The 17500-nt window shown below is 43.7% G+C and overlaps 1 protein-coding gene across 2 annotated transcripts in view; it reads right to left on the bottom strand.

The window, feature by feature from the left end:
• LOC310862443 (plexin-A1-like) overlaps window positions 1-17500 on the bottom strand; it is a 313564-nt gene that overhangs the window by 276794 nt on the left and 19270 nt on the right. For both annotated transcript variants that reach the window (XM_083770355.1, XM_083770356.1), the window contains exon 2: window positions 2524-2706. In XM_083770355.1, coding sequence (XP_083626481.1) covers window positions 2524-2706 — 183 coding nt within the window. The remainder of the gene's footprint in view (window positions 1-2523; window positions 2707-17500) is intronic.

Raw genomic sequence — 17500 nt, 5'->3', positions numbered from 1 at the left:
GCAATAAAAACACACTGACTGTGGTCACCCCCCCCCCCCCCCCCTCTCTCTCTCTCTCATCACAGCATGCACACACACACACACACACACACACACGCACACGCACACGCACACACACTTACACTTTACCTAAGTACTGAGAATATAAACATAAAGACGGATGAGTGGAATTAAAAGAAAATAATGACACAAAGCAGAATAAAGTATCCCCCTTTTAACCCTCCTCTCATTTCCCAGAAGTGGGAGGAATAACATTATTGGCAGAATGTGTTGGTTCCACAGAGCTCTAATATAATGTAGAGAACGGATTGGAGAGCGATTCACTTCAGTGGTAGTTTCTCAGTGGCGTTTTGAAGCTACAGAAGAACGAAGACATAGCAGTGTTGTTTTTGGCAGCAAATTTTGATTTTAGTTTTAGTCATAGTCTCTTGGATAGTTTCCATTTAGTTTTAGATACATTTTAGTCACCTGGAATGTTGTAGTGTTTAGTTTTAGACGAGTCTAGTTTTAGACGACTAAATATCATACGATTTTAGTCGACTAAATCGACGGTTGATTTAGTCGACTAAAATGTGTTTTGATGGGCCTTAATGCCGTCGTACTCGTAATGACTGTTTTTACACAGTCGATCAACAGCCGATCTACAAGCGGCTGCGACGCGTTGTGAGCTTGTAGATCTGCTATTTTCAGCATGCAACCAAGTGTTAAATGACTTATACTGGATCTCTTGTCCACTAGTCCCTTCCTAACATTTTAGTCTAGTTTTTATTCGTTGATGAAATTGTCAATATATTAGTTGTAGTCATCATAGCTGTAGTCATCATAGCTTAGTTTTCATTTAGTTTCCATTTAGTTTTCCTCTGTGAAAAAAGGTAATCGATGAATAATTTTCGTCTTAGTTTTAGTCGACGAAATCAACACCGCCGGGTAGTACCCCTTGAGCGTTGATAATTATGATTGGTTGGATCCTATTGGTTGGCTCCTACCCCTTGCACTGTTCTTGTGGTACCTCTGTGTCACGGCCTACGTCACGATTCATTCATCAATTTAACCGGGGGCCCAGCTCGCCTGCAGTACCCGGTTTTGACCAGTAGGGAGACGGCTTCAACGTTGCCCAGCCATTCTGAGGGCTTGGTTAGTTCCGATCGCCCAGTATACACAGTATCCAGTACTGTACATAAATAAAACACCCTCGGAATGACTTCATGAACAGCAGCTGGCCTCCTCACATCTGTCCCCTACGGCAGTGGCTCTCAAAGTCCTTGAGAGGGTTTCAGTGGGTCCCCACAGCAAAATTCATATTCAACATCTGTTTAACCACTTTAATCCTATATGAACATAGACAATCTGAAAGCTCATTGTGAGCTACTATAGATCTGCCAATTACAAAAACGTGAGGGGGTCGTGTGGTACAATTTACTTTTCAGATGAGGGTCCGTGGCCAAATGCATATTCATTTGGGGGTCCTCGCCATGAAAATGTTTGAGAGTCGCTGACCTATACTCCTCTCCCCTCGTCAAATCCTCAACACAACTCTTCTCTTTCCATCCCCTCTCCTCTCCTTTCCTCTCATCATCTCATCAACTGTCCTCTTCTCCTCAAGACAGGGCAGTCGAGGGAAATAGGTTATAAACCAGTGGGATATCGTCTGGGATCTGCTGACCTCTCTCTCTCTCTCTTCCTCTCTCTCTTGCTCCCCCCCCCCCTCTCTCCCTGTCTCTCATAATCCGTCCACACACACAGCCCAGGGGTCAGAGACAAGGACTAGTGGGCTAGGTTTCAGCCGACTTAGCAAAACTCCAGAGACAGGAAGTGTGTGTGTGTGTGTGTGTGTGTGTGTGTGTGTGTGTGCATTCCCTATAAGAAAAAGTTGACTGTATCATTATTGCGGTACCTAGTCCACCTACTGTAATAATCGCACACACACACACACACACACACACACACACACACACACACACACACACACACACACACACACACACACACACACACACACACACACACACACACACACACACACACACACACACACACACAGTAACATGATCGTTTCCTGTACTCTGCAGCAAGAATTATGTAAGCAACTCAAGCCTCAAACGTTTCATCTACAGTATGGACGTCCTGAAGATGCAATATCAGAGTCCCATCGTCTCACTCCAGAGGAAGAACACTGTAGCCACTCAGCTCAGTTTATACCACAGAAACAGCACATCCACAAACTGACAACCCATCACAACGCCACAACAGAAATGCCGCTTCAGATATACTTCTTGGACACACACACACACCCTGCTGAAATATCACAACTATACAGTACATGGATGTCCCAATCACGTTTTCTTTGCTCCCGATCTGATTCTGATTATTTGATTTTGAGTATCTGCCGATACTGAATTTCCGTATGCCATACGATATCACTTATCATCAGGCGTGGCCTTAGCCATTTTCATGTGGCCGCTGCGCGTGCCGCTGAAGGCCACCGTGTGGCCGCGGTATAGTCGTACATGGGCATGGCCTTACCTTCTTCATGCGTCCACTGCGCGTGCCGCTGACGACCACCGTGTGGCCGCGGTAGTCGTAGGCCGCCACCGACGTCATGCCGTCGTCCTTGTCCACGAACAGAGGGATGCCCTCGATGGTGGTGGTGCCCCCTAGAGGCTGGTTGAAGTCCTGGCCGCAGAAGTTGTCGTCGATCTGCAGAGGCTGTGGGGAGACGGGAGATGTGAGACAAAGTGAGCAGGGAGGGTTATTTGGTGTCAAAAAAGTGAACAGAAAGTGTTACAATTATGTTTTTATGTGGCCACACCCACCAGTTCATTAAGGTAACAATGGGGGAGGGGTTAGGGTTATAATGTCACCAAAATGGTGTATTTTCGATTGGGCCTTTTGACTCAAAGGCTTTCAGCTTTCAGGAAGAAACCAGAAATACACACTGAAGACATATTTGAATATTCTAACCACAACCTAAGTAGGGTAATGTTAGAGTAATATTACAAACACATACAAAACACCTGGGGGTCTATTAGAGTAATGTTAACTCCATAGACACATACAAAACACCTGGGGGTCTATTAGAGTAATGTTAACTCCATAGACACATACAAAACACCTGGGGGTCTATTAGAGTAATGTTAACTCCATAGACACATACAAAACACCTGGGGGTCTATTAGAGTAATGTTAACTCCATAGACACATACAAAACACCTGGGGGTCTATTAGAGTAATGTTAACTGACTCCACCTATAGCCCGTAGCACTGGCGCTAGCCTTGACGATCACGCATGCTTATGCAAGGGTTAAAATGTAATACATTATATGTTTATGCACCTTACCTATGATCCTATAGATTACCTTGTGTTTACCATGCTTACTGTCTATAAGTCACTCTGGAATAAGTCCGCTATTAAATGCCTTTGACTATTGTACATCGTTTTCTTTCTCCAGTTGCGTTTCCCCCGCAAGCTGAACCAAAACACAACCACTGAATTGCCTGACAACTACTGATAGCAGTGAGCCTCTGGGTTGGAGAGTAGCAACACCCCCACCCCCGACATAAAAGCAGCAATTTCCTTGATTCGAGTTTAAGACTGTGGATTTTCCAAAACAATAGGCCGCAAGCCGACAATCACTCACGATCGTTTGATTGATTTGGCAAGGCAAAATCTGGCATTATGATCAAACGACAAATGAACATGATTACGAGACAGTTTCCATAGCCAGCCCCATTATAGGCTGCTGCTGACTGAGCAGCCTGCCAAGCTCTGTCTGTCGCACATGTGTGACAATGTGTCCCCATGCTGTCACAGAAGGGACAATGTGTCCCCACGCTGTCACAGAAGGGACAATGTGTCCCCACGCTGTCACGGAAGGGACAATGTGTCCCCACACTGTCACAGAAGGGACAATGTGTCCCCACGCTGTCACAGAAGGGACAATGTGTGCCCACGCTGTCACAGAAGGGACAATGTGTCCCCACACTGTCATGGAAGGGACAATGGCCAGTAGTACGACTAACTGAACTAAAGAGGACCGTTTGTAGTGGTGAAAAGTTACTAAATACTTCTACTCAAGCACTGGACTCAAGTTAGTGTACTCCACTGCAAATCTCAGCCGCAAATATGGTACATTTTGTTTTACTCCACTACAATTATTTGAAAGGGTTCCTGATCCCAACTTTGAGAACCCCTGAGCTAGAGGAATGTAATATAAACACTATTAGCATAACAATATTCAGGATCAATACATAGTGCCAGATACAAGCATTCAACCAAACTGAAGTACAGTCGATCGCTAGCAAGCACATGTTTGTACCTAATTTATGCTGGGCTGTAAAGCCAGAAGAGGATGAGAAGATTACTGTTATTATTAATCCCTGTGGGGAATTTTATTTATTTATATATTTCATTCTTCACTCAAGCCGCATTAAACGGTGCATACAATACTGTACTGTAAATAAGGTTTACTGTTATTTACTCAGGACTGCGAGCACAAGGGGAATCATTTCCCTTATTTTTTTAGTAAATTGTGCCACGTGGAGTCCAGCTCTGAAGAACTACAATGCAAAGTATGTATGTATGTATGTATGTATGTATGTATGTATGTATGTACAGTATGCATGTAGGTAGATAGACAGATACAGATACAGAGATAGAGACAGACCCCATGACACTGACGGTGGGGTCGCAAAATTATTTTGGGACATAAAAAAATAATAATAATCGGGGGCTATAATCGGGGTGTATTATGCTGTGTGCTATATGAAATCTGAGTTTACCATAATCACGGTAATCCTTAATCATATTCCATCATATTCATGTGCTTTTGGAGGGAAATGAGACAGACTCCATGCAGTCACTTTCAGCAGAGTGCTGCAGAGGGGATGTGTCTGACTGTGGTGATGGTCGTTGATGGTCGTTAATGCATGAAGGAAGGCAATTGTGTTTCTGCACTGTCAAATAGGTCTACATCTATTAAAAGATAGCATCTTAAATAAAATGTGTGTGTTGTCAAGTGTACATTATTATGCGATTGATAGCTCGGGGGGATAATCTTATGCATAAAACTGCATAAAATTACCTCCGGGGTTAGGTTGGGGTCGTGAATCAATGGCAGCATTATTTTGCGGTTAGCGGCCTGAAAGGTTTGGGAACCCAATCAACCCATGTGATAGCAGAGAACCCATGTGATAGCAGAGAACCCATGTGATAGCAGAGAACCCATGTGATAGCAGAGAACCCATGTGATAGCAGAGAACCCATGTGATAGCAGAGACAGAGGGTGTTCTTTTGGAACCCATGAGCACATCACACCCATCCTCCGCTCACTCCACTGGCTCCCCATCTCATTCCGGACTGAATACAAGATTTCCCTGCTAACCCACCAGTGCATCCACGGCAACGCCCCCCCCTACCTCAAGGAACTAGTCACCCTTCAATCCTCAACCCGCTCCCTCCGCTCCTCAAACACCAACCTCCTCAAACCCACAAAGACCAACCTACGCACCATGGGTGACCAGGCTTTCTGCTCGGTCGCCCCCGAACTGTGGAACGCTCTCCCCACCCACCTGAGAGCCCCACAGTCGGTAGACGCTTTTAAGAGAGGACTCAAAACTTTCCTTTTTACCAAAGCATTTTTATAGCCTTGACCTTATGTTTTAAATGTTCCTGTTCTTTTAGATGTTTTTAATGGTGTGTTGTTTCTTTCTCTTTTATTCACTGCTGTAGCACTTTGAGATTCTTGCGAATGTAAAGTGCGTTATAAATAAAATCCATTATTATTATTATTATTATTATAGCAGAGACAGAGGGTGTTCTTTTGGAACCCATGTGATAGCAGAGACAGAGGGAACCCATGTGATAGCAGAGACAGAGGGAACCCATGTGATAGCAGAGACAGAGGGAACCCATGTGATAGCAGAGACAGAGGGAACCCATGTGATAGCAGAGACAGAGGGTGTTCTTTTGGAACCCATGTGATAGCAGAGACAGAGGGTGTTCTTTTGGAACCCATGTGATAGCAGAGACAGAGGGAACCCATGTGATAGGAGAGACAGAGGGAACCCATGTGATAGCAGAGACAGAGGGTGTTCTTTTGGAACCCATGTGATAGCAGAGACAGAGGGAACCCATGTGATAGCAGAGACAGAGGGAACCCATGTGATAGCAGAGACAGAGGGAACCCATGTGATAGCAGAGACAGAGGGAACCCATGTGATAGCAGAGACAGAGGGAACCCATGTGATAGCAGAGACAGAGGGTGTTCTTTTGGAACCCATGTGATAGCAGAGACAGAGGGTGTTCTTAGAACCCATGTGATAGCAGAGACAGAGGGTGTTCTTTTGGAACCCATGTGATAGCAGAGACAGAGGGTGTTCTTTTGGAACCCATGTGATAGCAGAGACAGAGGATGTTCTATTGAGAACCCATGTGATAGCAGAGACAGAGGGTGTTCTTAGAACCCATGTGATAGCAGAGACAGAGGGTGTTCTTTTGGAACCCATGTGATAGCAGAGACAGAGGGTGTTCTTAGAACCCATGTGATAGCAGAGACAGAGGGTGTTCTTTTGGAACCCATGTGATAGCAGAGACAGAGGGTGTTCTTTTGGAACCCATGTGATAGCAGAGACAGAGGGAACCCATGTGATAGCAGAGACAGAGGGTGTTCTTTTGGAACCCATGTGATAGCAGAGACAGAGGGTGTTCTTAGAACCCATGTGATAGCAGAGACAGAGGGTGTTCTTTTGGAACCCATGTGATAGCAGAGACAGAGGGTGTTCTTTTGGAACCCATGTGATAGCAGAGACAGAGGATGTTCTATTGAGAACCCATGTGATAGCAGAGACAGAGGGAACCCATGTGATAGCAGAGACAGAGGGAACCCATGTGATAGCAGAGACAGAGGGAACCCATGTGATAGCAGAGACAGAGGGAACCCATGTGATAGCAGAGACAGAGGGAACCCATGTGATAGCAGAGACAGAGGGTGTTCTTTTGGAACCCATGTGATAGCAGAGACAGAGGGAACCCATGTGATAGCAGAGACAGAGGGAACCCATGTGATAGCAGAGACAGAGGGTGTTCTTTGGGAACCCATGTGATAGCAGAGACAGAGGGAACCCATGTGATAGCAGAGACAGAGGGTGTTCTTAGAACCCATGTGATAGCAGAGACAGAGGGTGTTCTTTTGGAACCCATGTGATAGCAGAGACAGAGGATGTTCTATTGAGAACCCATGTGATAGCAGAGACAGAGGGTGTTCTTTTGAAAAGCTTCCCTCAAGTGAAACACGTTCAATCAATGAAAACAGCCAAAACAATAATACATGACATTGCATTTTTTGTGAGTGGCGTCTGGGAAGCAGAAGTTTTCCGGTTCAATCGTCTGCCAGGACATTTAATTTGTACGTAGATGAACGTCTCCATTTGACAGCTCATCTCTTCACATTGTATATTCATTGTGTTGCACTGTGCTGTCATGTTAAGTCTTCTTTGGCAAAAATAAATAAAGAAATACCGTGGTTGTATTTCATGAGATAACAATCTGTATTGATCCCCGGAAGGAAATGCAGGTCTCAAGGGTATCGACAGCAGTACGAGGGAAACACAGGAGAGATACGGACGGTAAGAGTTAAGAGTCAAGAGCCACGCCAAGATAAATAGATTAAATACAATTAAGAATAGATACAATGGAGGAAAAATCAAAATAGAATGAAATAATAAAATAGTTTAAAATAAAATTAAAATGTAACCAAAATCGAACTAGAATGGTGCAGTTACTGTGTCCCTCTTGAGGTGGTATTGACTTGACGACGCATATTCATTTACATATAGAAAACATATTGCCGTCGTCGTCAACTGTACAACTCAGACCGCTCTGAAAGACGTCACTGGTGATGTAGATCAGTGGTTCTCAAAGTGGGTCCGGGACCCCCAGGGGTCCTCAAATTCAAACGTTTGAGTCTGTCTGAGGGCTGAACCACTGAGATGAACCAGAGCTTGTGACTAAACAATAACTACATTGGGTGCATTTGAACACTTTTCCTCATGTCCTGAAAAGGCCTAACCGTTTTGGACATACAAGGTTTCTGCCTGACAGCGACACTATGTTTGGTTGTTGCTGAATATTTATCATTCTTATGTTATGTTGGTTTGGTCCATAGACGTACAAGCATACTGTACGTGTTTGTCTTTGGCACCCGGATTGGAGAGAACCAGAGACACCCTAGGAGGTGAGATGGGGCTGATAAACAGATACATATCTGAGCAAATTATAGGTCAGATTAGCATATTCATAATCACAGCCCCTGCTACACACTGATGCACTGCATCACTGTTATGGATGTGTTTGATAGACTTGCCATTTAACGCTGAGATGTGTGTGCGTGTGTGTGTGTGTGTGTGTGTGTGTTCACTTTTCCAACAGGGAATACAGATGCAATTATAGAACAGGTGTAGCACACAGGCAGGCGTGCACACACACACACACACCCTCAACACAAGACAGATCACAGATGAACAGGGCAGCTTTCTCTTGTTCATTAGAAGACTTATCGCATCCATGGGGACTAATACATCATTATCTCACCACACACACACACACACACACACACACACACACACACACACACACACACACACACACACACACACACACACACACACACACACACACACACACACACACACACACACACACACACACACACTCCTTTCATCTGGTTAATTTATAGTGACGGCTGAGTCATGCTAGTGTACATGACAACAGCCGTAAATAACACAACTGTGACTTTGAAATATCGCAATATAGTGACCCATACACATGAGCTACGAGCCTACAACTGCTGTATGTTGATCCATGGCGTGTGCGTGCATGCATGCGTGCGTGTGTGCGTGTTGTGTGGTGATTCTGGAGGGTATGGTCTCCTAGAAGCCATAGCCCAGAGGGACAGCTTCACTGTAATTAGCTAGTAGGTTGTCAGGCAACCACTGACGTTCATGAATCTAGAGATGTTGAAAGTGAATGTGATTAAGTATCCTTTAAACACTGGAATGGCCCCGCCCCGCCCATTAAGACCGTAGATTTGTGATTCAAATGATCTATTTTTCAATATGTTGATATTGCCGGGGGGTCCAAAACCGTTCCTTTGTTATAATTATTTTAAAAACGATTTAAAATAGTGAAAATAGCTGATCTACAAGCGCACATCGTGAGGCGTTGTAGTACCCTTGTAGGGTACTGCAGGGTAATACCCCCTGTATCATTTGATACACAAAAATTACAGATGCTTTCCCCTGATTGAAAGGTATAACAACATATGCTGTTGCTGTTTATGTAATGTTTTTGCTGTTTGTTTATGTAAAGCATTTTGTAATGAAATTTGGACAGGTGCTATATACAGTAGATAAAGTTTTATTATTATTATTATTTATATAGGCTTTGCAGGTCTAAATGGGTAAGATGGCCATCTGGACCTGTGAACGCACAAACAGACGAAGCATCACAAATTCTAAGTGTACTATTTAAACAATGAAAAGTATTTAAAATTTTCAGGTTTCAGGTTACAGGTTTCTGCGACAATGTGCAAGTGATATATCCTATTCTGTAGCTGTAATTCTCTACTTTCTTATGAAATGAAAAGACTAAAATACAAACATTATTTATGACATTGAGACAGACATACAGACAGACAGACAGACAGACAGACAGATTATGCCAACAAACCCTTCTAATGAGGGGTTTCCAAAGTACCAGCCCATTTGTTTGTGACAAATGGGCCAAGTAGTGATTAAGTCACAACTCAGACAAGCCGTGCTGCATCCATGGTTCCAAAACTCCCCAATTGTTCCTCTGTCATGATGCTGTGTTCAAGTGACACTTGTTGCTCTGACAATCATCTGGTATACACAGCACTATGATCAACCACGTTTTACCATTTGGGAGAGAGAGAGAGACAGAGAGAGAGAGAGAGAGAGACAGAGAGAGAGAGAGACAGAGAGAGAGAGAGAGATACAGAGAGAGAGAGAGAGAGAGAGAGAGACAGACAGAGAGAGCGAGAGACAGAGACACGGAGACACAGAGTCCCACCCAGATAATTTAATGTGTCAATGTTTGGTCTCTGTATTATTGTAAACTATGTGTACATACATACAGTATGGTGTGTGTGCTTATGTGTACATACATACATGTACATGTGTACATACATACGTACATGTGCGTGTGCGTGTACGTGTGCATGCGTGTGCATAGACTATGTTTGCTCTATCTGGAGATGTTTTAAGTCAAAGTGAACGTAGTTAAGTCTGTCTGTGACTAAACTAACCCCATTGGATCCATTGGAACTCAAGTTATTTTGTCAATTTCTTGAAAAGTAAAGGTTTTGGACAAGATTTCCACCTGACAGCAACGATATGCAGGTGTGTGTGTGTGTGTGTGTGTGTGTGTGTATAGTGTTATTGGTATAAAGTATAGCACAGAGTCACTCACATTCACAACAACATGCAGGTGTGTGTATAGTATTATTGGTATAAAGTATAGCACAGAGTCACTCATATTCACAACAACATGCAGGTGTGTGTATAGTGTTATTGGTATAAAGTATAGCACAGAGTCACTCATATTCACAACAACATGCAGGTGTGTGGAGTTGGTATAAAGTAGCACAGAGTAGTCACAGCGCTGCATGTGAGGAACACAGCAGCTAGCAGATGTGAAGAGCCTGCTGGGAAACATTAGTCTGTGGTGCAAACGCAGTCTCCTGTATGCTCCACTGCGCACGTGTGTGTGTGTGTGTGTGTGTGTGTGTGTGTGTGTGTTCTGTACGCTCCACTGTGTGTCTATTCAAGCTGTTGACTCTATCGTAATGATGCAGAGCAGCCTGAACATAACAAACCATCACACACACAAACACACACACACACACACACAAACACGCACGCACAGCCATTGCAGAAAATAGCTCACCAATAGCTCTGAAAATATCAGCAATCAGCATATTTCACTAATTGTTTGTTTTGTTTTGTTCTTCTCATTAATATATCGATAGAAAGACTATGGATGCTGGGGTTCAAGTAATAACCGTGGGGTCCCTGGCGTCATACAGCTATGTGGAGCTATAGGAGGACAGTCTAAAGCCCAAACCACACCAAAGGGTCAGGACGACACTCCTTGCAACCGTTTGGACGGTTGCAAGGAGTGTGGTTAAGGCTTAAAGTGCACTTAGGCCTGTCACAATCATCATCATCATCATCATCATCATCATCATACTATAATTGACCGAATGTCTGTGTGTGTGTGTGTGTGTGTGTATGTGTGTGTGAGTGAATGTGTGTCCGACCGCATTATCTCCTCATTATCTCCTCATTGCCTGCACCAATCGCTCCCACTTTTCACACAGGCATTGACCATATGAATATGGAGGGCGTAACGATTTGACACAGTAATGATTATTACCGTAATTTCTGGACTATAAGCCGCACCTGAATATAAGCCGCACCAGCCAAATTTAGGGAAAATCCCATATACAAGCCGCACCGGACTATAAGCCGCACCGGACTATAAGCCACAGCTACGTTAGCTCAGAGCCTGAGATGGCTCTGCGTTAGCTGTAAAAATCCATAGATTAGCCGCACCGTTGTATAAGCCGCAGGGTTCAAATCATGGGTAAAAAGCCGCGGCTTATAGTCCGGAAATTACGGTAAGTAATTTATTAGTGAATTAAAAACGCATGCAGTACCCCCCGCAGCCACAGGGCGGCAAAACTCCTCTCCCCAGAAATCACGTGTCACCAGTGAATTGCATTTTGGGACGGTCACTGATTAATACTGGGACACAGTTTTCCGCGTAACTTGAGTTGTTTCGCCTGCTGTCAATTTTGCTCGCGAGTTTTCCGCCTAACTTCAGTTGTTTCGCCCGCTGTCAATTTTGCTCGCAATAGACAGCGGGCGAGCGATCGGGATATTTCCAACCCCCTTACGCATCGACACAATTACTACATACAACAAACAACATGCCACGAAGAACAGCCTCAAGGACCCTAGCGCATTCTTCCACACACCTATACCCTTTTTCACACCGCCCCCAGCCAACACGGAGGTTGTGTGTGTGTGTGTGCAGACTACTTTCGCTGTGAGCATGTGTGTGTGTAAACTACTTAACCCTTAGACTACCAGTCCCAATTTTTTGGTTTGGGTAACAAATTGGCATATTTTTAATTAATCGTTTTAACATACAAGAAAGATCTGGTGGATTGAAGAGATGTTTTTCTTTTTTCATTCATTGCAAATGTATTCTCTCGATTCGCCACCAGATGGCGGGAAAGCATCATTATGCTGATTTTGGCTAAAATAGACAGATCTTCCTAAGTCACTTCCGGTTCAACGATCAACAACAACCTGTAGTATTTTGACCCTAGTCAATAGCTTGGCTGGTCCGGATTGCTAAGCTAATGCTATATTTTTCATAACTAAGTCAAATTTACCTCAAATCAACCCCAAAAGATCGCAAAATATCACATTTTTTACAGCGACGCACATAGAGACGGCGCGCGTGCACGATAGCGCACGATCACGCGGATTTCGGCCGTTTTTTGGTAAATTACATCCAACATTAGTGATATTAGCGAAAAAATATAAATTTTTGCTCTTTTGACCCCGCGATAACTGATATTGATTGTCATTCCGTTTTTTCCGTTAACGGGAGGTTTAGATTTTTCGATTAATTCCGTTTTTTCCGTGAATTGTAGGCCAAGGGTTAAGCTGTGAGTGCGCACGTTCGTATGTGTGCGCGTGCGTCATCGCGTGGCCGTTTTCACTTTTCAGTTAGCTATAAACACAACACGAGATACAACTGTCTTGAACATAAGCCACACACACACAGCGTGAAGTGGCTACAGCGCACGCTCTGGTGAAAACAGCTAATCTACAAGCTCACAACATCACAGGTTGCAAAAGCCATGAGTTCTCTCAAGCCAAAGCTCACAATTGAGGACGCAATTCCACGCAAATCCACCTGCAAATTGGATCTGTGCGACTGTCCATATATAGCTGCATGTCAAACTGGGGGTCCTTGAAACTTTTCAAATGGGGCTCTGTGGGCTAATAAGTGTAAATGCTGCGGTCCTTGCTCTTGCCATGAAAACGTTTCCCTACCATGCATTTGGAAGAATACTTTAATGTTATACTGCTGTTTTTATTCATAAAAAACCACACACACACACACACACACAAATATATTATACAAGTTGAAATATATCAGAACGGGTAAGGACTAGTGAACATAATCGACTAATCGACAATTATTTGAGATATTTTGCATAATTGTCATAATCATTTATAAAGTATAAAGTTATTAATTGTCACTCATTTATGTATAAGTTATGAGTGAGACTAGTAAGTTATTTGTCATAGCCTATCTGCCAAAAAAGCCAAACAGAAATGCAAGTTAAATGTATCATGTTTCAATGTTCAATGCAAATAAGACAATTAAATAGTGAATCACAATTACAATTATTTAGGACAATAATTGGACAGTCCTGCTCTGTGAGAAGCCACTGAGCTACAGTGTCACCACTCCACCTCGTTGGACGGCCAGCGTCCACACAGAGCAAGCTGCTAGCTGCCACACACACACTCATTTACATTCCTTGGAGCCCCCCCCCCCTCTCTCTCTCCCATGCACACACGCGCGCACACACACACACACACACACACACACACACACACACACACACACACACACACACACACACACACACACACACACACACACACACACACACACACACACACACACACACACACACACACATGCATGCATGCGTGTGTGCACACAGTGCAACTTAACCCATTACTGTAAGATCTGAGGCCGATTCTAAAAATGTCTTCCAAATCATAACAGATTTCTATTTTATTATCCAAAGTATAAAATAATGATGGTTAAAGTGGTAAAATGATTGCTGGGGACCCCCCGGGACCTCCTGGGGCCCCCCGGGACCTCCTGGGACTTCCTGGGACCCCCCACTGCTTGCACAGATGACAGATATGTACAAGTTACATTTTAACACACTGGCCCCAACCATGCTGCTGGTTGTATCTCCTGCCAGCACCTCTACTGCTGGATTTATGTCCTACTAGTACTAGAGGACCTGATAGATAGACAGATAGACAGATAGACAGATAGACAGATAGACAGATAGATAGATAGATAGATAGATAGATAGATAGATAGATAGATAGATAGATAGATAGATAGATAGATAGATAGATAGATAGATAGATAGATAGATAGATAGATAGATAGATAGATAGAACGTGTTTGACTGAGAAAGCAACAGGAATGTGATGGCTGTGAGAGACTGAGGGAAAAACATTGGACAGAAATGGAATGATGACGGAGAGATGGAAAGAAGAGTTGAGAGAATAATAGAGAGGAAGAGAGGGAGAGAGAATGAGAGAGGGAGAGACAAGGGGAGAGAGAATGAGAGAGGGGAGAGAGAGGGGGAGAGAGCGGGGCAGAGAGAATGAGAGAGGGGAGAGAGAGAGAGGGAGAGACAGACAGACATAGGGGGGGCAGACAGAGAGATGTTTCTGTCCTTTCTTTATGAGAGGGAAGTATGGCAGAGGTCCAATGGCTGTCAATGAGCCATGTCTATCTGGATTCTCTCTCTCTCTCTCTCTCTCTCTCTCTCTCTCTCTCTCTCTCTCTCTCTCTCTCTCTCTCTCTCTCTCTCTCTCTCTCTCTCTCTCTCTAGTACCATTTATTACTGTGCTCTTAGATGTAGCAGAGTATGAAGTAGTGAACAATGGAAATACTCAAGTAAAGTAAAAGACTGTACTCGGGTAAATGTACTTCATTACTTTCCACCAGTGCTCTGTCTTCCTGTCATCCATCTCTTTCCACTCCACATCTCCTCTCTCTCCCTCTCCGCTCCATTTCCTTCCATTTCACTCCGTCTCTCTTTTCAATTCCTCTTTCCTTCTATCGTTCTCGCTCTCTCTCTCTCTCTCACTCCCTCGCTTGACTTCCCTCCGTTTATGTGTATTTTTTACTGTGCACTCTCTCATTCTCTGCACCTCTCTGTGGTGGGCCTGGTCTGGGAACGACAGAGTGGATAAGGGCGAGAGGACGGTGGGTCTGGTCTGGGAACGACAGAGTGGATAAGGGTGAGAGGACGGTGGGCCTAGTCTGAGCGAACGACAGAGTGGATAAGGGTGAGAGGACGGTGGGTCTTGTCTGGGAACGACAGAGTGGATAAGGGTGAGAGTACGGTGGGTCTGGTCTGAGCGAACGACAGAGTGGATAAGGGTGAGAGGACGGTGGGTCTGGTCTGAGCGAACGACAGAGTGGATAAGGGTGAGAGTACGGTGGGTCTGGTCTGAGCGAACGACAGAGTGGATAAGGGTGAGAGGACGGTGGGTCTGGTCTGAGCGAACGACAGAGTGGATAAGGGTGAGAGGACGGTGGGTCTGGTCTGAGCGAACGACAGAGTGGATAAGGGTGAGAGGACGGTGGGCCTGGTCTGGGAACGACAGAGTGGATAAGGGTGAGAGGACGGTGGTAACATGACCAGCGGCGTTTCCGGGAAAAAACCTGAGAGACGGGGTCTAATGATCTTTATGATAATGTACTGTACCATTAATATATTTAAAAAATATATATGTTTTTTCTTTGATCCATGAAATAAACACAAGGGAAAAAATGATAATAGTTGAGAATATGTGAAAGATATTCTGGGTTTTAATTCCAGCTGGCACTGCATTTGCACAAAGAATTTGGCACGTGAACGGTTCATTGGTTCGCCAGATTAGCCACAGACAAACAGATGGACGGACTGACAGACACAGTATACTGTGGACCATCTCATACAGGCATGGTTTCCTATTTCATTCATTCATTCATTCATTCATGCATGCATTCAATCATTCGTTCATTCATGCATTCATTCATGCATTCATTCATTCATTTCCTCTCGTGGATTATCATTGGTTAAGCCACATTCAAAGTTGTGGTAAAATGCTCTATAAAATCACACCTGTGACCACTTTACTACGGATAGTTTACAAATGTCAGATTTTTGTTGTGAAATTTGATTTACAAAAACTGTCTCTGTTAACATTTTAGGAGAGGAATAAGCCATGGAGTTGCTCCATATTGAATCATTTCACATTTACGACATCTAGTTTAGAGGTCTGTTTACAATATTCAAGTCAACTCATCTTTACTGTCACATGACAGGTTTACAGGCGTGAATAAAACAGTGCTTGTTGTTTGTCACCCTGCTCTCTATTATGACACCTATATCCTCCGGTTAGGTAAGAGTAGGACCACTACTGGTTGAAGGTTCAAATCGCATTTCATCCTCTTCCCAAACAGGCTTTCTGCACTATAGTTATTCTGCAGTAGAACCTTTGTCACTCGTGCAGAGGACCCGGGATTGAAATGTAATCCCTGGCAGGACACTTTAAAGTTACGGATTATGGCCATTTATTTGGTATTTTATGTTTATGATTTTCATATAATAATTTGGTTAATAAGCTACGTGTTTCTTCACCCTCCCAATAACTGATTGTGGGGGTTAGCAGAGATGGAGTACTCGTAGAGAGCTGGGGAATTAGGAATTGGCTTTACTAAATTGGGACTTGAAGGGGAGGAAATGTTTTGTAGGGGCATGATTTGTGCAATAATCCTCTTTTCATGATGTCTGCCCTATGATTCCTGAGACCTATACTATTGAAATTACAATAAAAAGACTTTGAAAAGAAAGAATAAGCTACGTGTTGAGGCCATGCTTTGCAGTGATTTTAGGTGCCGTTTGAACAACGTACGCCTTTGCCGTTCTAAAAACTACTGTAAAATACAACTTCTTGGGGCGGATTGCTTTAGATGACAAAGTAAAGTGAAGAGGAGCCGTTCCATGTGTACACTCTGCAGAGTTATGGTGGTCCTAGAAATTAATAAAAAGTAATCTATAAATTGGGTGCTTTTCTGAAAAATGTTCTTCCACTGTTCAAATAGTGAAAGCCTTTCGATATGTCTGTATGTATATTGTGTAATGTATTGTATACTTTTGATTGTATACTTTTATGAATCTGTGCTCCATACCATGTGATCATGGTCGTGATTTAAATAAATGATGATGATGATGAAATTACAATGTGTGAGAATTTAGAAACACTGCTATTGCAATTGTAAAGCAGACATGTCATATACCAGCTCTGACAGTGTGATGAAAAAAGAAAACGGTTCCGGAAACGATTACAAATGTGATGGAAGTTGGACCCCATTACGGTTCCTCAATGTTGGATCCGTTTCCTCCGTTTCTTAGGGTTCTGGATCCCAACCAACCCTACTTGCGGGTCCATTTGGTTCCATGTGTACCCTCTCAGAGTTACAGACCCGCAAAGAGTCCCATTTGGACCCCGGGTGGTCCCTGGACCCGACGTTGAGAAGCAGTGGACTAGTCGACCTTCACCGGTCAATCATGACATGAGATGTTTCTAC

This window comes from Protomyctophum parallelum, assembly GCF_964188405.1.
Source record: "Protomyctophum parallelum genome assembly, chromosome: 7".
In the NCBI taxonomy this organism is placed as follows: domain Eukaryota; kingdom Metazoa; phylum Chordata; class Actinopteri; order Myctophiformes; family Myctophidae; genus Protomyctophum; species Protomyctophum parallelum.
The sequence above is the reverse complement of the archived record's forward strand: the minus strand, read 5'-3'. Positions and strand labels throughout refer to the sequence as shown.